Source organism: Nelumbo lutea, chromosome 6 (genome assembly GCF_056320005.1).
Source record: "Nelumbo lutea isolate HS-2025 chromosome 6, American lotus-T2T, whole genome shotgun sequence".
Taxonomy (NCBI): Eukaryota; Viridiplantae; Streptophyta; class Magnoliopsida; order Proteales; family Nelumbonaceae; genus Nelumbo; species Nelumbo lutea.
This window is the reverse complement of record NC_142689.1, coordinates 67326282-67348134: the sequence shown is the minus strand read 5'-3', so window position 1 is coordinate 67348134 and position 21853 is coordinate 67326282. Positions and strand designations below refer to the sequence as shown.

General features: G+C 39.6%; 1 protein-coding gene across 1 annotated transcript; it reads left to right on the top strand.

The window, feature by feature from the left end:
* Positions 1-580: 580 nt before the first annotated feature.
* On the top strand, positions 581-21545 carry DPMS1 (Nucleotide-diphospho-sugar transferases superfamily protein). Its single transcript, XM_088949657.1, has 8 exons — positions 581-929; positions 4477-4576; positions 4700-4733; positions 4807-4883; positions 7450-7475; positions 19961-20125; positions 20203-20317; positions 21238-21545. Exons 1-8 carry the CDS (start codon positions 829-831, stop codon positions 21340-21342), a joined length of 723 nt encoding a protein of 240 aa, XP_088805783.1. The 5' UTR covers positions 581-828; the 3' UTR covers positions 21343-21545.
* Positions 21546-21853: the final 308 nt, after the last annotated feature.

Below are 21853 nucleotides of genomic sequence, written 5' to 3'. Positions count from 1 at the left end.
CCTAGCACAGTTCCAGCGAGCTGAGCTCGAATAGCCAATTATTCGGCTAAGCTCGGCTTGAATCCACCCCTATTGATGGCAGTTGTAAAGGCGAGAAAGTCATGGATCTCAGACTTGGCCCACACCTTTCAAGCTTCGACAATGATGATGGTCATGTACGGTATCACCCGCTTCATTTCCTTCCCTTTTATCATACTAGCACCTAGCACGTCATTTTACACATTTGTTCTTTGGGCATTTCGTGATAGGCATTTATTAAAACGTCACCATGTCATTGCCAAATTAGCATTTAGCCCATCATAATGATCCGTACACATAGATACTCACAAAAGTTGGCCTTAATTTATGCGTGTGCCTACCGTTGGGTTTGAAGCTTCTCCCAACAATTAGGCATTTATTCACTGTTCTGTTGATGTGGCGCCTAATGGCACCTACTTGTCATATCCATACTTATGAGATTCGATCAGATTTTCGGATTGGTTCTTAAGAGAATAACAGTGTCGAATTAGATTCGAATCCGGTACGATCCGTTTGCATCATGATCATGAAAGAGAGAATGAGGGGCTCGGGGCATTGAATTTCTGTGAGTCGAATGGCGGTTTTGCAATTCCGAAAGCTATACGTGTCAAATTATCATTGGATGTTACTTGGAAATTACGTCAACTTTCACGCTGGAAGAAGGCTGTGCAGAATGCAAGATCTCCTGGAAGAATCGTATTCTTCTTCTCAGGGAAGTTAAGGAGAGTCGGGGTCGGGAAACGGGAATCCGTGTTGGTTTTATTAGAAAAAAGTAAAACAAAGGGGGAAAGCGAGAGAGAGAGAGTAAAAATGGAGCAGCGAAGGAGCAACAAATACAGCATCATCGTTCCTACATACAACGAGCGTCTCAACATTTCCCTCCTCGTCTATCTCATCTTCAAGCATCTCAGGTCCCTGAAAAGTGAAAACCCCTCTCTCTTTCCTTTCTATTTCTTGATTTTTCCAGTTTTCCACCATGGATGGCCGAACTGGAATTCAGAAAACCCGTCTTTTCTTCACTAATACATATTCTCATACTCTTCTTCTTCTTCTTCTTCTTCTTCTTCTTCTTCTTCTTCTTCTTTGTTTGTAAGGTCCTTGCTATAGCATTAATATAGAACTGTTGTCAGTTCAACTTTGAAAGAACGATTCTATGAGCAATAACTTGAACCCAGTATAAGCAATGATATTGAGTTTGAGCTATAGAAGGAAAAGAGCGTTAAATTGTATCACAACTAAAACTTATATAAGACCCAAAATTAGATTTTCCAGTATTGACCATGATTATGTGGCATCGAATTTATATAGAGAAGAGAAAATTTGCTGTTCTTGTGGTTGAATTGGATCGGGAATTAGTAAGGGGAGTGGGATTCGAATCAAATTAGGGTTCAACCGTAAGATTGTAGGATTCGTATTTTCTGTTTAAATTCCTAAGTAGTATGTAGAAGATCCACAAAATCAAAATATGCCGTAATATTGGGGAGTGTGTGATATAGCGAAGTACTTTTTTCCTTCACATCTCAATAAATCGACAGGTTATCATTTTTCCTTACATACTAGTTAGTGTAGGAGATAATCATAATTAACAATGATGAAGGTGGTGGTAAGGGCAGATATCATGGCCTTTTCTAGTTGGTTTCAGGTGTACCATCTCATGGCGATATTCCAAAAGTGCATAAAGGTAGTGAGATAGTGCAAGTGATTTGAGAGAGGTCCATGGAAGTTCTGTTGCATGACAAACGAGATTAGACAAGTTTTGGGTTTTTGTGCTACTGCTTTGAAATGAATAACCAGAAAGATGAAGGCCAAGGGGATATATTGACTTCTCTTTGTGCATTACTGATTTGATTGTACAGTTCAACTGTTCAAGATGATCTATTACTTTTTTACCAATGTCCATAATCTTCTACACCTTATTTTTCCTATTAAAACAAATTCTTTTGACTCTCACGATGATGATTTATCAATGTAAGTTTTTTACAATATAATGATAGCGACACCACTTTTTTATATTGACTCTCACTTCTCTTTGTGCATTACTGATTTGATTGTACAGTTCAAGATGATCTATTATTTTTTGTCCAATGTCCATAATCTTCTACACCTTATTTTTCCCATTAAAACAAATTCTTTTGACTCTCACTTCTCAGGAAAAATAGGTGATGATGATTTATCAATGTAAGTTTTTTTACGATATAGCGATAGCTACACCACTTTTTTAGTTAATCAAAATTATATGAAACCCTTACCAAAAACATTATGTCAAACAAGTTAAATCAAGGTAGTGAGAAAGGATGTATTGGCACATGCATTATGATCCTATGTGGTATGGGAGAACGGAGTGGGATTTCTGCCGTCAGCCAGACTTGGGACAAAGCTTTGAACATGATGGGGTTCTCAAAAATATACAAACAAAGAATTCATGTAAGTTAAGGAAGCATCCCCAGATGAAAAAGCCTATGGGAAAAACTGCAAGATGAACTTCAAATTTATATTTCAGAACGCAAATAAGATTTGTCCTGTTCATGGATTTCTTTCATGATTTATTGCAGAATAAGCCTTGAAGCTTCTACCTTAGTTGTCTTGTTTTATTATGCCATGTCTAACTTATCTCTTTCCTGACAACATCCTTATCCTTCCTCAAGAAGCTACCATGGCCTGGCTTTTATCGTCTCCACCTTTAAATTCACATGTTTTGTACTAGTAACATTGTTTTGGGGTAGTTACTCTTAAAAGTTTTGGTTTTGGATACACGACATTATATTTTGGTCATTTAACATGTTGACTGTCAATTCTTCTCTAACCTTTGGAATTTATATCTGGTCCTCAGCTCTATTGTGCTTCATGTATTTAAGGTTTGGAGTTTTCATTAATAAATAAAGTGAATGCACTTAATTCCCTCTGTGAAGGTATTTATAATGCTAATGGACCAAATAATTAGGTGATAGCCTGTATTACAATGGGTAGTTAAAAACATTTGTATTTTCTCCTGAGAAACCAGGAATCTGGGTTGTCATATTGGTTAGTATTGATGGGTCTTCTGACCTACTAATAGCTTGAAATATGAATTGTAGTGTCTCTCTTCCTTGGCTTAATTTCGAAAGGAAAATTGAAGAATCTATTCAAACATTCTTTAAGAGATTTAGACTTTATGTTTAGTGCTTGCCTTCTAGGTTGGTCTGGAGAAAGTCTTCAAAATGATTAGCCTGGTTCCTATGAGGCTGAGATTTATATGTGGTTTTCTGCAATATTTTATAGGGGCCTAAAAGTTTCAAACATCTTAACCACAATGATTTAATGGCTTGGAGCCTTGAAAGACCTTAGGCAAAGTAGTAAGTTAAGTTCTTTGTTTGGGATTTGCTCCTGGGTAGCACTTATGTTGCTTCCTTTAGGGTAAAAAGCACTTGCCACATTTAAATGGTGATTGGTAATTGAGGTACAGAAATGCTTTCCTTCAGGAGCAAGTTTTCCTTCAGGAGCGGAAGCTGCAAAATTGGTGGTTGTGGTTTTTATCTTCAGAATGAAGAAAACATGTATTGAGATTTTAGCAAGGTCTTTTTAAATGTCTAAACTGCCCAAGTAATCCTTCTAATAAATTTTCCAAACAAATACTTGTGGTGCTCCACACCCCTAGTAATCTGCTGGGTTTTGTTGGGTGAAAGAAATAATTAGATCTTTAAAGGTTCATCTTCTCAACTGGAATCAGTGATCAGCAGATCAGAGAGCATCTTAATCAAATAGGCCAGCATCAGAAAGGAGTTCAGGGTTTTTTCATTTCAGTGTTTTTGCAATCATTGGCTGCAAATTATTGGTTTATGCGATTGCTCTAGCACTTCTTCTTGATTGTAAATGATGTGCATAGTTCACAGTGGCCCTTTTCCCTCGAAGGATCTGATATTGAATCTATGGGTTGTTCCCCTTTTTTGATCTATAAATTTATACTTCTACCTTTCAAAAATATAAAAAAAATATCCAAACAAAAATTGTGGAGAATCCCCTCCAGTTTATAGATTTTCCATGAGGTACTCCTGTAAGGGATTCTAAACAGAAATTCTAAGAATGAACAACTGAAGTTAATTAGTCACAGTGGTTCTCTAATAATTGTATAACTCCCAATCTCTGACTTTTTGATGGTGCTTAGTTGCTAGTTTAATTAAACTGGCATTATTGTTTAACGTTGTCATAACAGAGTCTATTACATGTGTGGTGCATCCCACCCACATAAATTCTTTATGCCAGTGTGCTTCTTTAGATGCTTCAAAAAGTATATCTCAAGGCCCAGGAAAATACTGTTATTTGAACTGGCTGAATTGTGGTCTATGATCTCTTAGGTAGTCAGACAACATGCCTCTGTTATGTATAAAGATATTCTATGTAAAGGTACTGTTATTATCTTCTGTAAGATCCAGATTGTGTTTTATCACTGTAACTTTGACAACCCTTTTCTGCTTGGTTTAGGGATGAGGATTTTGAAATAATTGTTGTGGATGATGGAAGTCCTGATGGGACTCAAGAAGTTGTAAGACAGTTACAGGAAGTATATGGAGAAGATCGCATTGTAAGAACTTCCAGGAGAGAAGTTGAATCTATGTTTGACATTTTCTTCCCTGTCCTTTCAATGAATTTTTCTTTAGTCACTCTTGTAATAACCACCCCTTAATCTTATTCTTTGATGATGCAGCTATTAAGAGCTAGACCAAAGAAGCTTGGCTTAGGTATGTACCTATTCTTTTCTGCACAAAGCATTACGTAGTTGGGAAGAAATAATTTATCTGTATTTAATTTCAGGAACTGCATATTCTCATGGACTGAAGCATGCATCTGGGGAATTTGTTGTAATCATGGATGCTGATCTATCCCACCATGTGAGTTCAATTGATTTTTTATTGGGTTGATTTGTGGATTCTGTTTTCTGGAAATGTAGACTTTGTTCTATTGGGAAATTTAAGGTGTTGGCCATTTGACCATATGGATGATCTGTCAACTGTACAGTAGTATGTGTCCCACATTCTGGGGATGAGACCTAGAGTATAATTTCTAGGTCAAACTTTGACCAGATAAGATTATCCCTACCATCTAATCTGTTATTTTTTTTCATATTCTTAGGGTCAGTTAAACAAATTAGTTTTTTCTTAGATCTCTTGAGTAGGCATTATCTGAAGGGTAAATTTCTTAAACTACCCTTATGGTTTAGTTAATTGACTAAGTATACCCCTACTGGTTGATTCCTAGAGTATAATTTCTAGGTCAAACTTTGACCAGATAAGATTATCCCTACCATCTAATCTGTTATTTTTTTTCATATTCTTAGGATCAGTTAAACAAATTAGTTTTTTCTTAGATCTCTTGAGTAGGCATTATCTGAAGGGTAAATTTCTTAAACTACCCTTATGGTTTAGTTAATTGACTAAGTATACCCCTACTGGTTGATTATTGTCTAACACTACCCCTACGTTTTCTGACAACTCACTAACTCTACCCTTACCGTCATCATCCGTTAATATTCCGTTAAAACTCGTACACACCTGACATATAAATTTTTGCAAAACCCAATTTTACCCTCCATCCATCTTCATATTCACCATTGTCTTCCTTTCAACAGTGGCAAGCCGAACTGTTGTGTTCTGTTGCAAACCGAGCTGTTGTCTTCCTTTCAAAATCTCGTACACACGGTTGAGGTGTTGCAGAAAAAACGCAGCAAAACAAACTATTGTGTTCTGTTGTTACTGTTTTTCACTGGTTTTTGTTTTAGTTTATTTTTGCTATTTCGGTGATGGATACCTTAAAAGGGTCCATCCGTTAATCTAGCTTCTTGAGCTCTTTAGAAGAAAGAAAAGGATTACAGTTTCAGGGCCAAATTCGATAGCTCTAGTCTAGGTACAAAAAAAACCTTATAAATACTGTCCAACTCCTGAAAAATCTAAACTGGTTAAATAGAACACAAGATGGGTGGACTCTAATCGAGCTCTAATGTTGAAAACCCAAAGACCTCCTCCACTCGAGTTGTAGGATAGGTTCAAAATATCAAAGGAGAAAAAGAAAACAAATCAACCCAGAAACCCAAGAACCTCAGTTTCGCAGTCCAAAGTCATCTAGAATCAGCTTTGGTGATATGCTAACTATTTAGCTTCATTTTGGCTTTCAATACAAAAAGTAACCCAGATATTCAGGTGGATTGGTTCCCGAGATTGAAGTCAGTTAAAAGACGATCCTGGCAAATACAGAACTTTCTCATAAAGCAAAGGTTACGAAATGATCAGCAACAACGGAATCAGAATCATTCTATTGGAACTTCAGAGGTCTTATTCTCAACCACGAAGTCTCTCTTCATGGAAGAAACAGTAGTCGATCAAGACTACAATCAGTCTTGAATTCAAAAGAAAAGAAAGAAGAAATTTTAGAAGAGAAGAAGAAGAGAGGGAGAAAAGAGAAGAATCACACAAAGAGATTTTGAAAAGAGAGAGAGGGTTGATCAGTTGATCTGCTTACATGGCACTCTTAATATTTATATATGTTGACTAATTGTAAAAGGGTCGAATTGCCCTTATTGCTTACATGGCAAATAAACTAATAATAAAGCTGAAATAACAAGCTGTAATAACAAACTGAAATAACTAACAAAAAATATGCTGCCATACGAACACAGTGGGGTCCACAGCAGTGGGGTCCACATCATTGTTCTCTACAGAAACAATAGAGACCAGAATCAAGGTACAATGTTAAGAACCTAGATTAACAGATAGACCCTTTTAAGTTCTCACTGTGAATAAAAAAAAACACTAACATAGGGACCCTTTTACAAGGTTTTTTTTGTACCTTTCCTTTCTTTACTGAGAAGCCATGCCCTCTGGATGTGAACCAACGTTCTTTTTAGAAGTCAAAACACCAGCTCCCCTGTTCATCAGAACAGAAGAACTCGAACCTTAGGTGGCTGAGGAAGAGAAAGAATTGACTAGCCTGATGGTGATGGGATAGAGATTTTGAGGGAGAGGAGGGAAGAGATAAGAGAGGAGATGTTGGTGAAGGATTGGGCGGCGATGACCATATTGAGGAAGATGAAGAAGAACCGGAGGAGCTTCCAATTTGACATAAGGGCAAAATGGACATTTCAGTCCTGCCATCAATCTTTTAACGACAATGACAATTTTTTCGAAATAGTAAGGGTAGTGTTAGACAACAGTCAAACAGTAGGGGTATACTTAGTCAATTAGCTAAACCACAAGGGTAGTTTAAGAAATTTACCATTATCTGAAAGATGGCATCCCTTCCATACATGCACCTGATGCTGCCTAGTGCAGTTGGCAGATATCATTTTCTATTATGCAGATGCTACAGGCTTCCACTTAAGTTTGTTTTTTGCTTGATGTTTTTTTCTCCTTTTTCCTGTTTCTTCTTTCTTTTCTTAATGTAGTTCAATTTTTTGTGTGACAGCCAAAGTACTTGCCGAGCTTCATCAGGTAAAGGAATAAAAAAATCAATCTTCTTGCTTATTTTCCAATTGAAGATTGAGTAGTTAAGAATGCTTTTAGTAGAAATCACTGTTTGTAGATTTAGTTGAATTTCTTGTGAAAGGAAAAGGGGAGGAAGATAAAGATTTCGGTAGTAGAGAAGAAAAGAGAAGGAGAAAATAGTAGGAAGTCAACCAGGATTCTTGAATTAACCCTAGCCGCCAACCCCTCATTATATTTATTCTTAACTTAAAGGATGAGATATTACAAGGATGCCCTTAGTAGGGCGGCTACTAATGTAGCTGAGCAGTCACAACTTAAAAATATAAACTAATGGGCCTAAAGCCCAACAACTTCCTAACTAAATAGCTTAAAATAAGAATAAAAAACAATTAGGCCCAACTCAACACTCCCTCTCAAGTTGGGAGTAAATGTAATACATTCCCAACTTGCGTAGATCATGCTCCAACTTGTTCTTTGCAACACCTTTTGTGAGAACATTCGCGAGCTGTAGATTAGAAGCAATGTATGGAAGACAAACTTCTCTAGAAGTTACTCTTTCTTTAATAAAATGTCTATCCACTTCAATGTGCTTAGTTCTGTCATGCTGGACTAGGTTATGGGCAATGTTAATTGCTGCCTGGTTATCACAGTATAACATCATAGGTTCTTCTACCTGTACACCAATTTCTTCTAATAGGGAATGGATCCAGAGAAATTTTGAAACTCCATGTGCCATGGCCCTGTATTCAGCTTCAGCACTTGATCTTGCCACCACTATTTGTTTCTTACTCTTCCACGAGACAAGGTTACCCCCAACAAGGGTGTACACTCTTGAAGTTGATCTCCTATCATCAAGGCATCCTGCCCAATCTGCACCTGTATAAGCCTCTAGTTTCAACTGTCCATGATCAGTAAACAATATGCCTCTGCCCGAGTGTCCCTTCAGATAAGCAAGAATCCTATCAACTACCTTCCAATGTTAGACTCGTGGAGCATGCATGTATTGACTTACCACACTTACTCCATGGGAAATGTTTGGTCTTGTCATACACAAATATAGCAACCGACCCACAAGTCTCTAATATTTCCCAATGTCCTTTACTGGTTCGCCTTCTGATGCATTGATTCTATGGTTTTGATCAATAGGGGTACTGATTGCCTTCGTTTCAAGCTTCCCTGTCTCTTGAAGAAGATCCAAGACATACTTCCTTTGAGAGATAAAAATTCCATGTTTTGATCTTGCAACTTCAATACTTAGGAAGTATCTCAGTTCTCCAAGATCCTTAATTTCAAATTCTTTATGTAGATTCCTTTTTAGACAATCAATCTCACTTAGGTCATTCCCCATGACAACAATATCATCCACATAAACAATTAGGACTGACACCAAAGATCCCCTTTGCTTCACAAACAATGTATGATCAGATTGAGTCTGAGTGTATCCAAAAGCAATCAAAGCCTTTCTGAATTTGTCAAACCATGTTCTGGGAGATTGTTTCAAGCCATAAAGTGACTTCTTAAGCCTACATACCTTTCCCTTTTCAGTATCACTGTAAAAGCCAACAGGAAGATTCATATACACTTCCTCTTGAAGATCCCCATTTAGGAAAGCATTCTTCACATCAAGTTGAAACAAGGGCCAAGAGTATGAGGCAACAAGAGAAAGAAGTATCCGAACATAGGTCATCTTTGCAACCGGTGCAAAGGTCTCTAAGTAATCAACACCATAGGTCCATGTGTATCCTTTTGCAACAAGTCTTGCCTTGTACCTTTCTATACTTCCATCTGCCTTATATTTTACCGTGTAAACCCATCTGCATCCAATTGTCTCATTGCCTTCTGGTAGATTCACAATGTCCCATGTCTGATTCTTAATCAAAGTTGCCATCTCTTCCTACATAGCTGTCTTCCACTCAGGTTTGGAGAGAGCCTCACTAACACCCTTGGGTATAGACACTGAGTCAAGGGAGGAAAGAAAAACATGGTAGGAAGGAGAAAGTCCACTGTAGGATAAGTACTGTGAAATACAATGAGCAGTACACTTTCTCTTCCATTTTTTGAGAGCAATAGGAAGATCAAGGTTATCTGTAACAGGGTTAGTAGAATCAATGGGAACTGAAACAGTAGCGGGACCAAGAGGAATACCTGAATCCATGCCAGCCGAATCTGGAGTCTCCAAGGAATCGACAGAAAGTGATGTGAGTTCTGCTGCAATGGAATCAACTTCCTCGTAAAGTCTCTGTCGTAAGTAATGCTGAGAAGCAGGACGCAAAGGAGGTGGTAAGGTAGGTGACACAGGATGGTCAAGCACAAGAGTAGACACTGGGACTGGAACTGGGAGAGGAATAGACTGCTGACTCACTTCCTCAAAACACTCCCCCTGAGGACATACCAAGGAAGTGTGTGGATTAAAAAAAAGTGACATCCATGGTAACATACCGGCTCCCAGAGACTGGATCATAGCAGCAATACCCTTTTTGATTTTCTGCATATCCAAGGAAGACACACTTCTTTGCCTTGGGATCAAGCTTTGAGCAGTGAGGACCAATGACATGTGCAAAACAGACACACACAAACACCCTGAGAGGAATATGAAACATCTCCCCCTCAGGAAAAAGAGACTGAATGGGGTGTTGAATCCAAGTATACGAGAGGGCATCCTGTTAATCAGATATACTGCTGTGGGAACTGCATCACCCCAAAACCGAACTGGAATTGTAGATGTGCTCATCATTGCTTCTTGCAATCTCAACAATGTGTCTATTCTTCCTTTCTGCAACACCATTCTGCTGTGGACTGTAGGGACAACTGCTCGGATGGACAACACCATATTCTAATAGATATGAAGCAAGGTGTTTTTCAAAATATTCCCTGGCATTGTCTGATTTGAACACCTTTATTCTTGTTCCAAACTGTGTTAGCACCATATGATGAAATTGCCTCACTAAGGATGGTACTTCATCGCGGGATCTCATTAGGTAAATCCAAGAGTATCGTGAGAAATCATCCACAAATAAGAGAAAATATCGATAGCCTCCCATAGAAGGAACATGGTAAGGTCCCCACACATCTGAATGAATAACATCAAAAGAAGAAGAACACCTTTTATTACTAGGTTTAAATGAATGTCTACAATGCTTTCCAAGTTGACAACCTTCACACTCCAAACATGACAAACTAATAGACCTTGACTCACTATCCCTGTTGACATAATGACTCTGATGAGGAGGAAGAACATCCAGGAGGTAGATCCCATTCACTTGACGACCACTCCCAATCGTCCTCTTTGAATCCAGATCTTGCAAAATACAATGACCAGGAGAAAAAATTACTGAGCAGCAGGTTCCTAATCAAACTACTAACAGATAACAAATTAGTGCTCAATCTAGGAACATGAAGGACTGAGGGTAGAGAAATAGAATCACTAATCTTGATAGATCCCTTCCTAGCAATAGAAACATGGGATCCATAAGCTGTGGAGACCCTATCTCTGCCAGAACAGAGTTGGTAAGAAGAAAAAATAGTAGAGCTATGGGTCATGTGCTTTGAGGCTCCAAAATCTATAATCCAAGGAGGTCCCTCCCTACCTGAAGTAGGAACATAATTTGCAGTGACGTGTGAACTACCTGTGTGAGCAAAGGTAGTAGAGTGGACTCCACTAGTGCCACCTGCACCTTGTTGTCCGCTTGCTGCTGAACTGGAACTGGTTGTATCCCGCTGGTTCAAAAGTTGCCCATACCTCTCAAGTTCGGCTCTTACTGCAGCAACTGCAGTAGACTCCAAAGCAGCTGTAGTAGGTGGGGCCGGAATGTCACCAGTGACTGCCATGTGTGCATTTCCCTTCTTATTTTTCAGTCTAGCTGGCACAAGGTGTGGGTGAAGTTTCCAGCAAGTATCTCTTGTGTGTTTAGGCTTCTTATAGTAGTCACAGATCAAATCTCTTTTATCTTCCGTCTTGATTTCACTGCCACCCCGATCTCCACTTTGTTTAGGTTTCATAGTACTCACTATGGTAGACTGATCAGAAACATGATTTTTCATTATCACATCTCTCATCCCCTGACACAGGCATATGCCTGGGAGAGGGTAACACTGTCCCTGGAAAGAAGATGTTGTCTTGTAATATCATACTCAGGATTAAGGACAACAAGAAATTCAAACGCCCTATACTTATCTAGATGTTTCTGATAGGTAGCTGCATCCTTAGTGGTTTACCAAGCAAATGTCCCTAAATGGTCCATCTCTTGCCACAGGGTTTTAAGGGCTGAAAAATAGGCTGCAACAGGTTTATCTCCCTGCCTTGTAGAAATAATCTGATTTCTCAACTGATAAGCCCTAGCAACATTCTCTCTCTGTGAATAGGTTTCTGCAATCCCATCCCATATGGGGCAACATGGAATTATACAACCAAGTCATCACCATATAATTCTCCTGTACCCACTAGGAGTTGCTAGTTTCGGGTTTCACTTCCTCACCCCAGTGATATACCCTAATTTCCCACGAGCACCAATGGCCATCTTAGCAGATTGTGACCATTCTAAGTAATTTGCACCATCCAACCTAACTGTAGTAATTGTCCTAGTCCCGAAAAGGTCTCCAACACCTCCTCCCACTGATCCTATTTCACTCTCGGGCTTATTTTCAACTCCGTGACCCTCAATGCTTCTCAAAAAATGTAAAGAAAATAACTGAAATATGTAACAAGATCAAACGAAACACTTCTGGAACCAACAACACCTTTCTGGTGTCCTAGACTGTCTTCCCACAAAAGATTCATTTTCTATGGGACGGGAGAAGAGAGAGAAGAGGCAGCCGCTCTCTCTACAAGCCTCCACATCAGGCAGGACTTGAACCGCCCCTTATAGAAAACTCCAAGGAACCCTAAAAAATTAGGGCGCCACTTCCTACTTCCTAGGTCAAAATTGAAGAGTCCAACAAAAACAAGACTCTTCCCCTCTCTCCAGTTTTTCCTGATTTTGATGAGAAACCCTAGACCAGCTACAGGGCACACAAATCTACCAAAAAAATCCAAAAACTGGGCTTACCTAAGAACTTTAATCAGCCTCTTAAATCACCATGCAGTCGGCCGATCTAGGGCTGCACGAGGAAACAACTCAAGGAACCTTCGGCCTGCTCTGATACCAAGTAGAAATCACTGATTGTAGATTTAGTTGAATTTCTTATGAAAGGAAAATGGGAGGAAGATAAAGATTTCAGTAGTAGAGAAGATAAGAGAGGGAGAAAAGAGTACGAAGTCAACCAGGATTCTTGAATTAACCCTAGCCGCCAACCCCTCATTATATTTATACTTAAAGGATGAGATATTACAAGGATGCCCTTAGTAGGGCGGCTACTAATAGCTGAACAGTCACAACTTAAAAACATAAACTAATGGGCCTAAAGCCCAACAACTTCCTAACTAAATAGCTTAAAATAAGAATAAAAAACAACTAGGCCCAATTCAACACTTTCCTTAAATATTTAAGAAAATTCCCTGAAATTTCTATGAAATATGTTCCATTATCATTATCAGCTACCTAGCTTTGTAATATGACTTTGCTGAAGGCCATGTTTTTATTAAAAAGGGGAAAAAAACTTAAATGAGGTATCTTACAAATATTTGAACCTCCACTCTATTTCCTGAAGGACTTTAACATCCCTTATTGCGTGATGTCACTGGACACATAGTACCCTTCTGTTAGTCATCCATCATCTTCTGTTTTGATGTGATATAACATGCTTGTTATTTTATTTTGTAATTCTGGTTTTTCCCTTTGATGGTTAAACATAAAATAAAACAAAAGCTAGAACTGATGGCATTGCTTTCCTCAAAAAAGGGGACTGCAACGAAAAAGAAGATAGATCAATGAATCCATCAACAGATTGAAAAAAAACCAATAAACAACAACTAATGAAGTTCCAGAAATGCATCAATTAAAAATGAAAGAAAAAATGTACAAATGGGGAAGTGGAGAATGTATACAAGTAAAACAAGGGATAAATTGAAAAGAAGAGAGAGAGAGAGAGAGAGAGAGAGAGGTGCTGGTGGAGAATGAAACAAAAACTAATGAAGTTCCAGAAATTAAGAATGCTTTCCTTAATTATTTAAGAAAATTCATTGAAATTTCTGTGAAATATGTTCCATCATCATTATCACCTACCTAGCTTTATGTGTAATATGACTTTGCTGAAGGCCATGCTTTTATTAAAAAGGGAAAAAAAAAATTAAAAACCACCCCTGAGGTATCTTACAAATGTTTGAACCTCCACTCTATTTCCTGAAGGACTCTAACATCCCTTATCGCGTGATGTCACTGGACAAATAGTACCCTCCTGTTAGTCATCCATCATCTTCTGTTTTGATGTGATATAACATGCTTGTTATTTTATTTTGTAATTCTGGTTTTGCCCTTTGATGGTTAAACATAAAATAAAACAAAAACTAGAACTGATGACATTGCTTTCCTCAAAAAAGGGGACTGCAACGAAAAAGAAGATAGACCAATGAATCTGATGTAACCATTTTCGGCCACGTACCAATGTTTTGTGATGTAAAATTTTTTGGCAAAGTACCTCGTTATTCGACCCGGTGGTGGCGTACCTTAGTGACGAGCTACTTGGTGGCGAACTGCCTGGTGGCGAACTCCCTGGTGGCGAACTACCTGGGGGCGAACTGCCTTGGTGGCGAACTGCCTGGGGGCGAACTGCCTTGGTGGTGAACTGCTTGGGGGCGAACTGCCTTGGAGGCTAACTCCCTGGTGGCGAACTGCCTGGGGGCGAACTGCCTTGGTGGCGAACTCCCTACTAGGCGGTCGATGCCTTAGAGAATGTTGGAGCTCCCTGGTGCGGTGCAATCCGACTGCCCTCAGCATGAGGCGGTCTTCTTTCCTTTGTAGGCTGCGGGAGATGAGGGACCTGCGAGAACTTCATCTTTTCCTCCTCTTTGTAGGTGGCGGGAGCTGAGAGACCTGCGAGAACTCCATCTTTTCCTCCTCTTTGTAGGTGGCGGGAGCTAAGGGACCTCCAAGAACTCCATCTTTTCCTCCTCCTTGTAGGTGGCGGGAGTTGAGGGACCTCCGAGAACTCCATCTCTTCCTCCTTGTAGGTGGGGGGAGCTGAGGGACTTCCGAGAACTGCATCTTTTCCTCCTCTTCGTAAGTGGCGGGAGCTGAAGGACCTGCGAAACTGAATCAGAGGTCCCGGGGGTACTTTCCCGGTGGGGGCTCTCCGATGCTTAAGTTAGCACTCTTATTGTAGAGAGCTTTAAAGATAATATGAGAGAGCTAGAGAGCAGGGTTACTTCCCTTTCTTTTCCATCCCCTTCCCCTTTGGGGGGTGAGGTCTTTATATACCGGAGTCTTCGCGGGTTAGGTGGGTGAAAAGCCTCTAAACGGTAAGACTCGTCGCATCCGGTCAGAACCGGGGTACGGTGGTGAACTCCTCGAGGTCGTCAGGCTGGCGCTTGTGTCAGGCGGCCAGGTCGGCGCCTGGGCCGGGTTGTCAAAGGGGTGCCTGCGTCAGTCGGCGGGTCAGTGTTTAGGCCAGGTCGTCAGGTCGGCGCCTATGTCAGTCGGCGGGACAGTGCCTAGATCAGGTCGTCAAGCTGGCGCCTGTGTCAGTCGGCGGGTCAGTGTCTAGATCAGGTCGTCAAGCTAGCGCCTTGGCCGGATCATGCGCTAGGCTGGTCCAGGTCGGCCAGGTCGTGCAGGCCGTGCACAGTTCGCGCAGGCTGCGTGCTAGGCCGCGCGCAGTTCGCGCAGGCCGCGCGCGCGCCGTGCAGTTCGTGCGCGCCGCGCGCAGGTCGCGCCAGGCCGGCCAGACAGGTGCCTGGGTGGGTCACCAACTTCGTAAGTTTGTTGGCTGGGTGTTTTCCTAGTTGTCACGAGGTGCCACGTGTCACAATTTTACTGGAGGGCCAAATCTGCCCTCATCAGAATCCATCGACAGATTGAAAAGCAAACCAATAAAAAACAACTAATGAAGTTCCAGAAATGCATCAATTAAAAATGAAAGAAAAAATGCACAAATGGGGAAATGGAGAATGTATACAAGTAAAACAAGGGATAAATTGAAAAGAAGAGAGAGAGAGAGAGAGGTGCTGGTGGAGAATGAAACAAAAACTAAAGAAGTTCCAGAAATTAAGAATGCTTTCCTTAATTATTTAAGAAAAATCCCTGAAATTTCTGTGAAATATGTTCCATCATCATTATCACCTACCTAGCTTAATGTGTAATATGACTTTGCTGAAGGCCGTGTTTTTATTAAAAAAGGAAAAGAACTTAAAAACCACCCCTGAGGTATCTTACAAATATTTGAACCTCCACTCTATTTCCTGAAGGACTCTAACATCCCTTATCGCGTGATGTCACTGGACACATAGTACCCTTCTGTTAGTTGTCCATCATCTTCTGTTTTCATGTGATATAACATGCTTGTTATTTGGTTAGTCAAAGATAAATTTCTCACCTAAAACAAATGTCTTTAAACAAATGTCTCAGCAAAAACAATCGGGTGAGTAGAGGAATCCAGCTCTAGAACCTGTGTTGTGTGTTCTGCAATCAAGTGGAAGAGGAGAATAACCACCTTTTTCTGCACTGCTCTGTCTTATGCAATCTGGAGCCATTTCTTGTCTCTTTGGCAGCTCCACTGGGCAATGCGAGCGACTGTGTGTGATCTTTTGTGGTGTTGGGAACTTTAGGGACAGTCCAAGATCACAAAGAGTGTTTGATCTTCCATCCCAGCTGCGGTATTAAGTACTATTTGGGCCGAAAGGAATAACAAAATATTCCAAAACAAACATAGTGAATGGATCAACTATTTCCTATACATTTGAAAAGCTAATATCCTGGAAGGCTGCTGCGAAAGGAATTCAACCAAGGACTTTAGGAGCCCAGCTGCTGGCTGGGGATACTCTTGGTTTTGGGCCTTAGTGGAAAGGCCCTTTGTAATTTGTATGCTGTTTCTTCATCAATAAAAGTTACCTTACCTTTTTTCAAAAAAAAAAAAAAGAACTTTACCTGGAAAACTTTTGCACAAACCCAGTTCACCTAATGTAGCAATATTAATTTGAATCAGACCTTTTACTTCATCAATGTCTCTGAAACACCAATGAACAGCATACTAAAGATAACAGTTCCTAAGAAAATCACACAAAAACAAATAAATGAAATTAAAATGAAAAGAAAGGACCGATTGAGAAAAAACTTTTGATTTTGTAGAGATGAAAATTTAATCTATACAGCCATTGTTAAATGAAGTACCGATGTAACAATGAACAGAAACCTGATCAGGAAGATAAAATTAAAGATAAGAAAGAAAAAATAGCTGCATAGGATCTAAAGTGGAACATAAAGAAGCAGGGAAACTGATCTTAGAACACCAATTAGCAAATACAGAAATGTAACAAAAATCCATTTCAGAGATTGAAATGAATGAATTTCCACAGCAAAGCAAACAAAAGATAAGAAAAAAAATCACGAAAGGGGAAAGGAACAAGGAAAAGTCAGTCAATAACTTTTTTTTTTTTTTGTTGCAGAAAAAGTGAGATAAAAAGAAAAGGAAACAACTTACAAAGTCTCTACTTCTGAAATGCCAGAACGTTCAGTGAAACAAAACAACAGTTTTTTAATTTTCTTTCTATAGATTTTCCAACTGTGAAATTTACTTGGTGTTTGTCCTCGAGTGCAACCTCAGGCAATAGAGTTTCTGGGTGAGAGGAAAGTCAGAAAGTGGTGGAAGTAAAGAGTGTGGCAAAGTGATTACCAGGAGGTGGGGAGGGTGTAGTGTAAGAGCTCCACTGATGCTGGAATATGACAAATATATCTCCACAGGAGGCACCTGAACAACTGGGAATCAATGTTACCTTCTCCTTTTCTACATCATGTTGTTGGCCTTCTTCCCTGTTTCCTCCGACATTACCTGTCATTACCAGAAATGCAGGGGAGCCAGGCCACCCTTCAAGCAAACCTTCAGTTGCATATTCAACAAGCTTACACCTGATGCTGGAATATGACAATATATCTCCACAGGAGGCACCTGAACAACCGGTAATCAGTGTTGGTACTTCCCCTTTTCTGTCATGTTGTTGATCTTCCCTGTTTCTTTCAACATTACCGGTCAGTAACAGAAAGATGGGGGGGGGGGGGGGACTAGGCCACTTTTCAAGCAACCTTTCAGTTGCATAATCAACAAGCTAACACCTCTCTCAAACCAGAATTGCCAAAATCCAGAACCCCGCCTCCATTTAAAGGCTTTGAAAGCCTAGAAAGAATGACGCAGGCTTTACAGGTTTATATCCCAAAGGAACAATCGGAACCCAGGGGGCCCATCGCTGAGTTGCACCTTTGACACCATTGATGGCGTCAACAACTGTACCTGGTCCAAGGACAACAAGAGCAGAACAGAGGCTTCAAACTCAAGCCACTGAGCTCTAAGTGTCATAACTCCATTTTGCCTCTCTCTCTCCCTCTCTCTCTCCCTCTCTCTCTCTCTCTCTCTCTATTCTCCATCATTGACTAAATGTAGAAGGGGAGGAAAGATGAACAGTGAGCTTCTCTGACAGGGATATAATTGAATTTGAGTTGATTCCATCAGAGGTAATGGCTTGAAACTCTGAGAAGGGTACTTTTAGTCCTTTAAGATAACATAGGGGTGGTTTAAATGTTTGTCAGATGCCTCAGGGGAAGTTTAATTGGTGAGACTTCCAACTAGGCTTTCTCCACTACATTTCTGGTTTCATCTCTCCCCATCTTATCAACCTTCAATCTCAACATCCCCATCTTCACTGAAGGTCATATTATAGATGTTTTATTTCTTCGATGTCCAAAATTCGACTTTGTGAAGTATGCCCAATGTTGCATCTGTCCCATTCTTCATCATTTTTAATGGTATGTCTTGCTTTTGAAATACTCTTGAAGGACATTGCTTGTCTCTAATTTTCTAGGTGACATTCTGTTTGACCCCTCTTTGTTAATAGATAATTTTTTTGATTAATTTGTTAATAGATAATTAAACCAGTACATAGAGAATTGTTTGAATAATATGACTACTTCTGTATTTCTATTCCTATCTTTTCTAAAATTGTAACCCATTTTTTGTTTCAATATTGTTTTGAACTTTCTACTTTCTAGTGCTTTTATGTGTTTCTATCCCCTGTATTTTTGTTCTATCCGGTTTAATCAATCAAAGAAACCATCAAACCTCCTTTGATATATGCCTAATCAATTCACCCTTAACCAATGCAAATGGTATAAGTTCAATTGCCATGATTGATGTAGAGCTATAGATATCATCTATAAAAGAGGCCATTATCCAATGTTGGTCCCAGCTATTTGGAGTCTTGGGAGTAGACTGGATACAGCCCCAAGTGCTCTTACTAGGGATATGCCTTCAAGTCAATAAAGATTTTGGAAGGGCCGTCTCTATGAAGTCAAGCAAATACCTTTCTGTTTTGTCTTGATCATTGTTCAATCACTCTCTATGAGAAAATCAGGGATTCCAGATTTGGATTTCAGCGAGCTTTGAAATGATTTATAACAAACATCATTTTTTTTTTGTCTCCACTTTTGGTGAAGGGTTCTAGTGGAAAGGCACCTCCATATTTTTTATATCAATATAGTTAATTGTAATTTACTTTCTACTTCCCGACTATAGAGTACACACCTAATTACCATCCTATACCCCCTTCTATTTAGGTGACCATAAAAAAACTATCCAAAGAGACTGACAAGCAGAGTTTCCCATTCTTGGAGATCTGGTGTTTATCCACACCTCCATCCTCTGAGTGTTCTACTTGCCCTCTAAAGAGAACATTATGGAAAGGTCTCACCAAAAGTTCCATTCATAACATTTCTTCCACCATTATAATCTGCCTCAGATGGGTCTGCTATTGCTTCTTCTAGGCAACATGACAATGTGGTACATTTTTCCAGTTCTTTATTAAGGGATTGCTTTTTAAATCATTGGTACCACACCACACGATGCTTTCCCTACTCTCCTTTTCAAAACAATGGCTAGCCAGTATCCTTGGAGCTAAAGATGATAGGACCTTGGACATAAATTACACAGATCCACCAAGCTATTAATCTTCCTGAAATCCCCTTTCCCCATTGCCCACCAAAAAGCTAATTTTAGCAACAAATTCCTGTGGAATTTCATGATTCTGTTCCATGCAGATATACGACAAGTAGATAGATTTTGGAGTCTCAATCAAATTGAGCCATTCTGTACTTGCGATTAACCGTCCTTCCCTCCATGGAGCTCCTTCCTCACTAAGTTCTCCTATCTATACTGGCACATGAATTAATTTTTGGCCTTGCTTGTTGCTTTCCCCTTACCTTTTCTGTTTATATGCAAATTCAATAGGTTAGCATTATTATTTGAATGTTTTATCATGTAGTAGAGAAAACAAAAGTTCAGGAGTCGGTATAGGTTTCTATCACCTGGTTGAAAAATAAATATTTGACTTGTGTTTTTGTATACACATTTCTTAGGAAGCAAAAAGAGACTGGTGCAAGTATAGTTACTGGGACTCGATATGTTGGAGGTGGTGGTGTGCATGGGTGGACCCTTATGCGCAAATTGACAAGTAGAGGAGCCAATGTACTTGCCCAAACACTTCTATGGCCTGGCGTGTCAGATTTGACTGGATCTTTCCGGTAAATCAGTTTCAGTATAAGCAGGTCCTGCTCAAGGCCTAGGATTGAAAAACTAACATTTCTCGGTTGTCTTGAAGGCTTTATCGAAGATCTGTCCTTGAGGATGTCATTAACTCCTGTGTTAGCAAGGGATATGTCTTTCAGATGGAAATGATTGTCCGTGCTTCCAGAAAAGGGTACCATATTGAAGAGGTATGCTTTTAGTATCTTTTTAATGCGACTCTTTCAGGTTGAATATTGACAATGAATGATTCATCAGAGCTGTAGAGCTTTGGCTAGCCTAATGTTCAGCAACTTCATAAGTACTTTTCTGGTATATATTGAGAAAAGAGTTCAGTGTGGTAACTCAAAATTCCATGTACTGATTTAACCTGGACATGTAGAATGATGAAAAGGTTAGGTAAACCTTAACCAAGTTGAGGCCTTGAAAAAAAAGCCTCGCCTAGCCCTAGTTATTACATTCTACTTGCAATTAGGCCTGCGGTTACATTTCATATATAGATTTGCTTACTGATACATGTATTGGATGCCAAAACCAACATTAGGGGTAATGGCCCTTTGGCCCTACTTATATGTAGTCTGCCTAAATTAGATAGAAACGTTTCCTTGTTCTACAGAATAAACCAAATTTAACTTTACATTGCCTCTCTGTCTAGCCACATGTCCTAACGAGGTCTATATCGAGACCTAATCTACTCCTCACAAAAGGGGCCTCACACGCGCCTCACAAACACATCCTACCATGCATTGGGAATATCTCCCATACTTTAAGTTATTATTCACGGGAGATGTTCCCAATGCACGGTGGATGTGCATGTGAGGCGCCCGAGTGTGAGGAGCAGATCCCGTCTTGTCTATATCACCATTTATAGAGGTTGCACTTGTATACTGCTACGGAAACAGCATCAAATATGGAAGTTCTAGACAGGCAGTTTTTTTTTTTAATTTTTTTTAATTTTGATCCCTAAAAATTGGGCTATCGTTTAGATATTTTTGCATGTGTTATAATGTTGCATTTATCGTATATGAATTTAATTTTATTTTGACTATTATTAGTGGTTCAAGTCTGTTTTTCTTCACATATAAAGCTTGGAGCTTGTGTATGTGCACAGGTACCCATTACTTTTGTTGATAGAGTTTATGGGAGTTCAAAGCTGGGAGGATCTGAAATAGTTGAATATCTGAAGGGCCTTGCATATCTACTGGTTACAACATAAAAAACTGAAGCGGATATTATTTTACTTATCCCTTTTTTTGTTCTTTACCAAAGTAAACAATAGGAGTCTCCTTAACCAATTTTTGAAACATTCTCCTCTACCAGGTTTCTTACTGCTTTTTGCCTAATGTTTTCATTTCTGGATTCAGTTTTATGAATTGCCTCCTCATTTAGGTAGCCAATGTGTACAATTTAATTGCATAATTCTGCGCTTCCCTAATGTTCTCACAAAAGTTTTTTTTTTCTTATACACACTAAAGCAAAATGGGTACAAATGAATCACCCATTTTGCTTAGCGTGTATGTGCAAAGTATGTGTTTATGCGAACTGTAGGGGTCAGGCGTTCCTTCCCCCTGTACTTTAGGTCGGGTGTGTTTAAAATTCCTAATGCAAAGTGATGACTGATGACTTGTATAGCTGTTCATGGGCGGGGCTTAGATTTGGCTTTTGTCAATTTCAATGGGCCTGGCCCGAAGCCCAAGCCCGACAGTATTAAGTCAGGCCTAAAGCCT

Coding starts and splice junctions, on each gene's coding strand:
- DPMS1 (XM_088949657.1), top strand. CDS start 829: ATGGAGCAGCGAAGGAGCAACAAATACAGCATCATCGTTCCTACATAC. Junction 4,577..4,699: donor TATATGGAGAAGATCGCATT/GTAAGAACTTCC, acceptor TTGATGATGCAG/CTATTAAGAGCTAGACCAAA. Junction 20,126..20,202: donor GATTTGACTGGATCTTTCCG/GTAAATCAGTTT, acceptor GTTGTCTTGAAG/GCTTTATCGAAGATCTGTCC.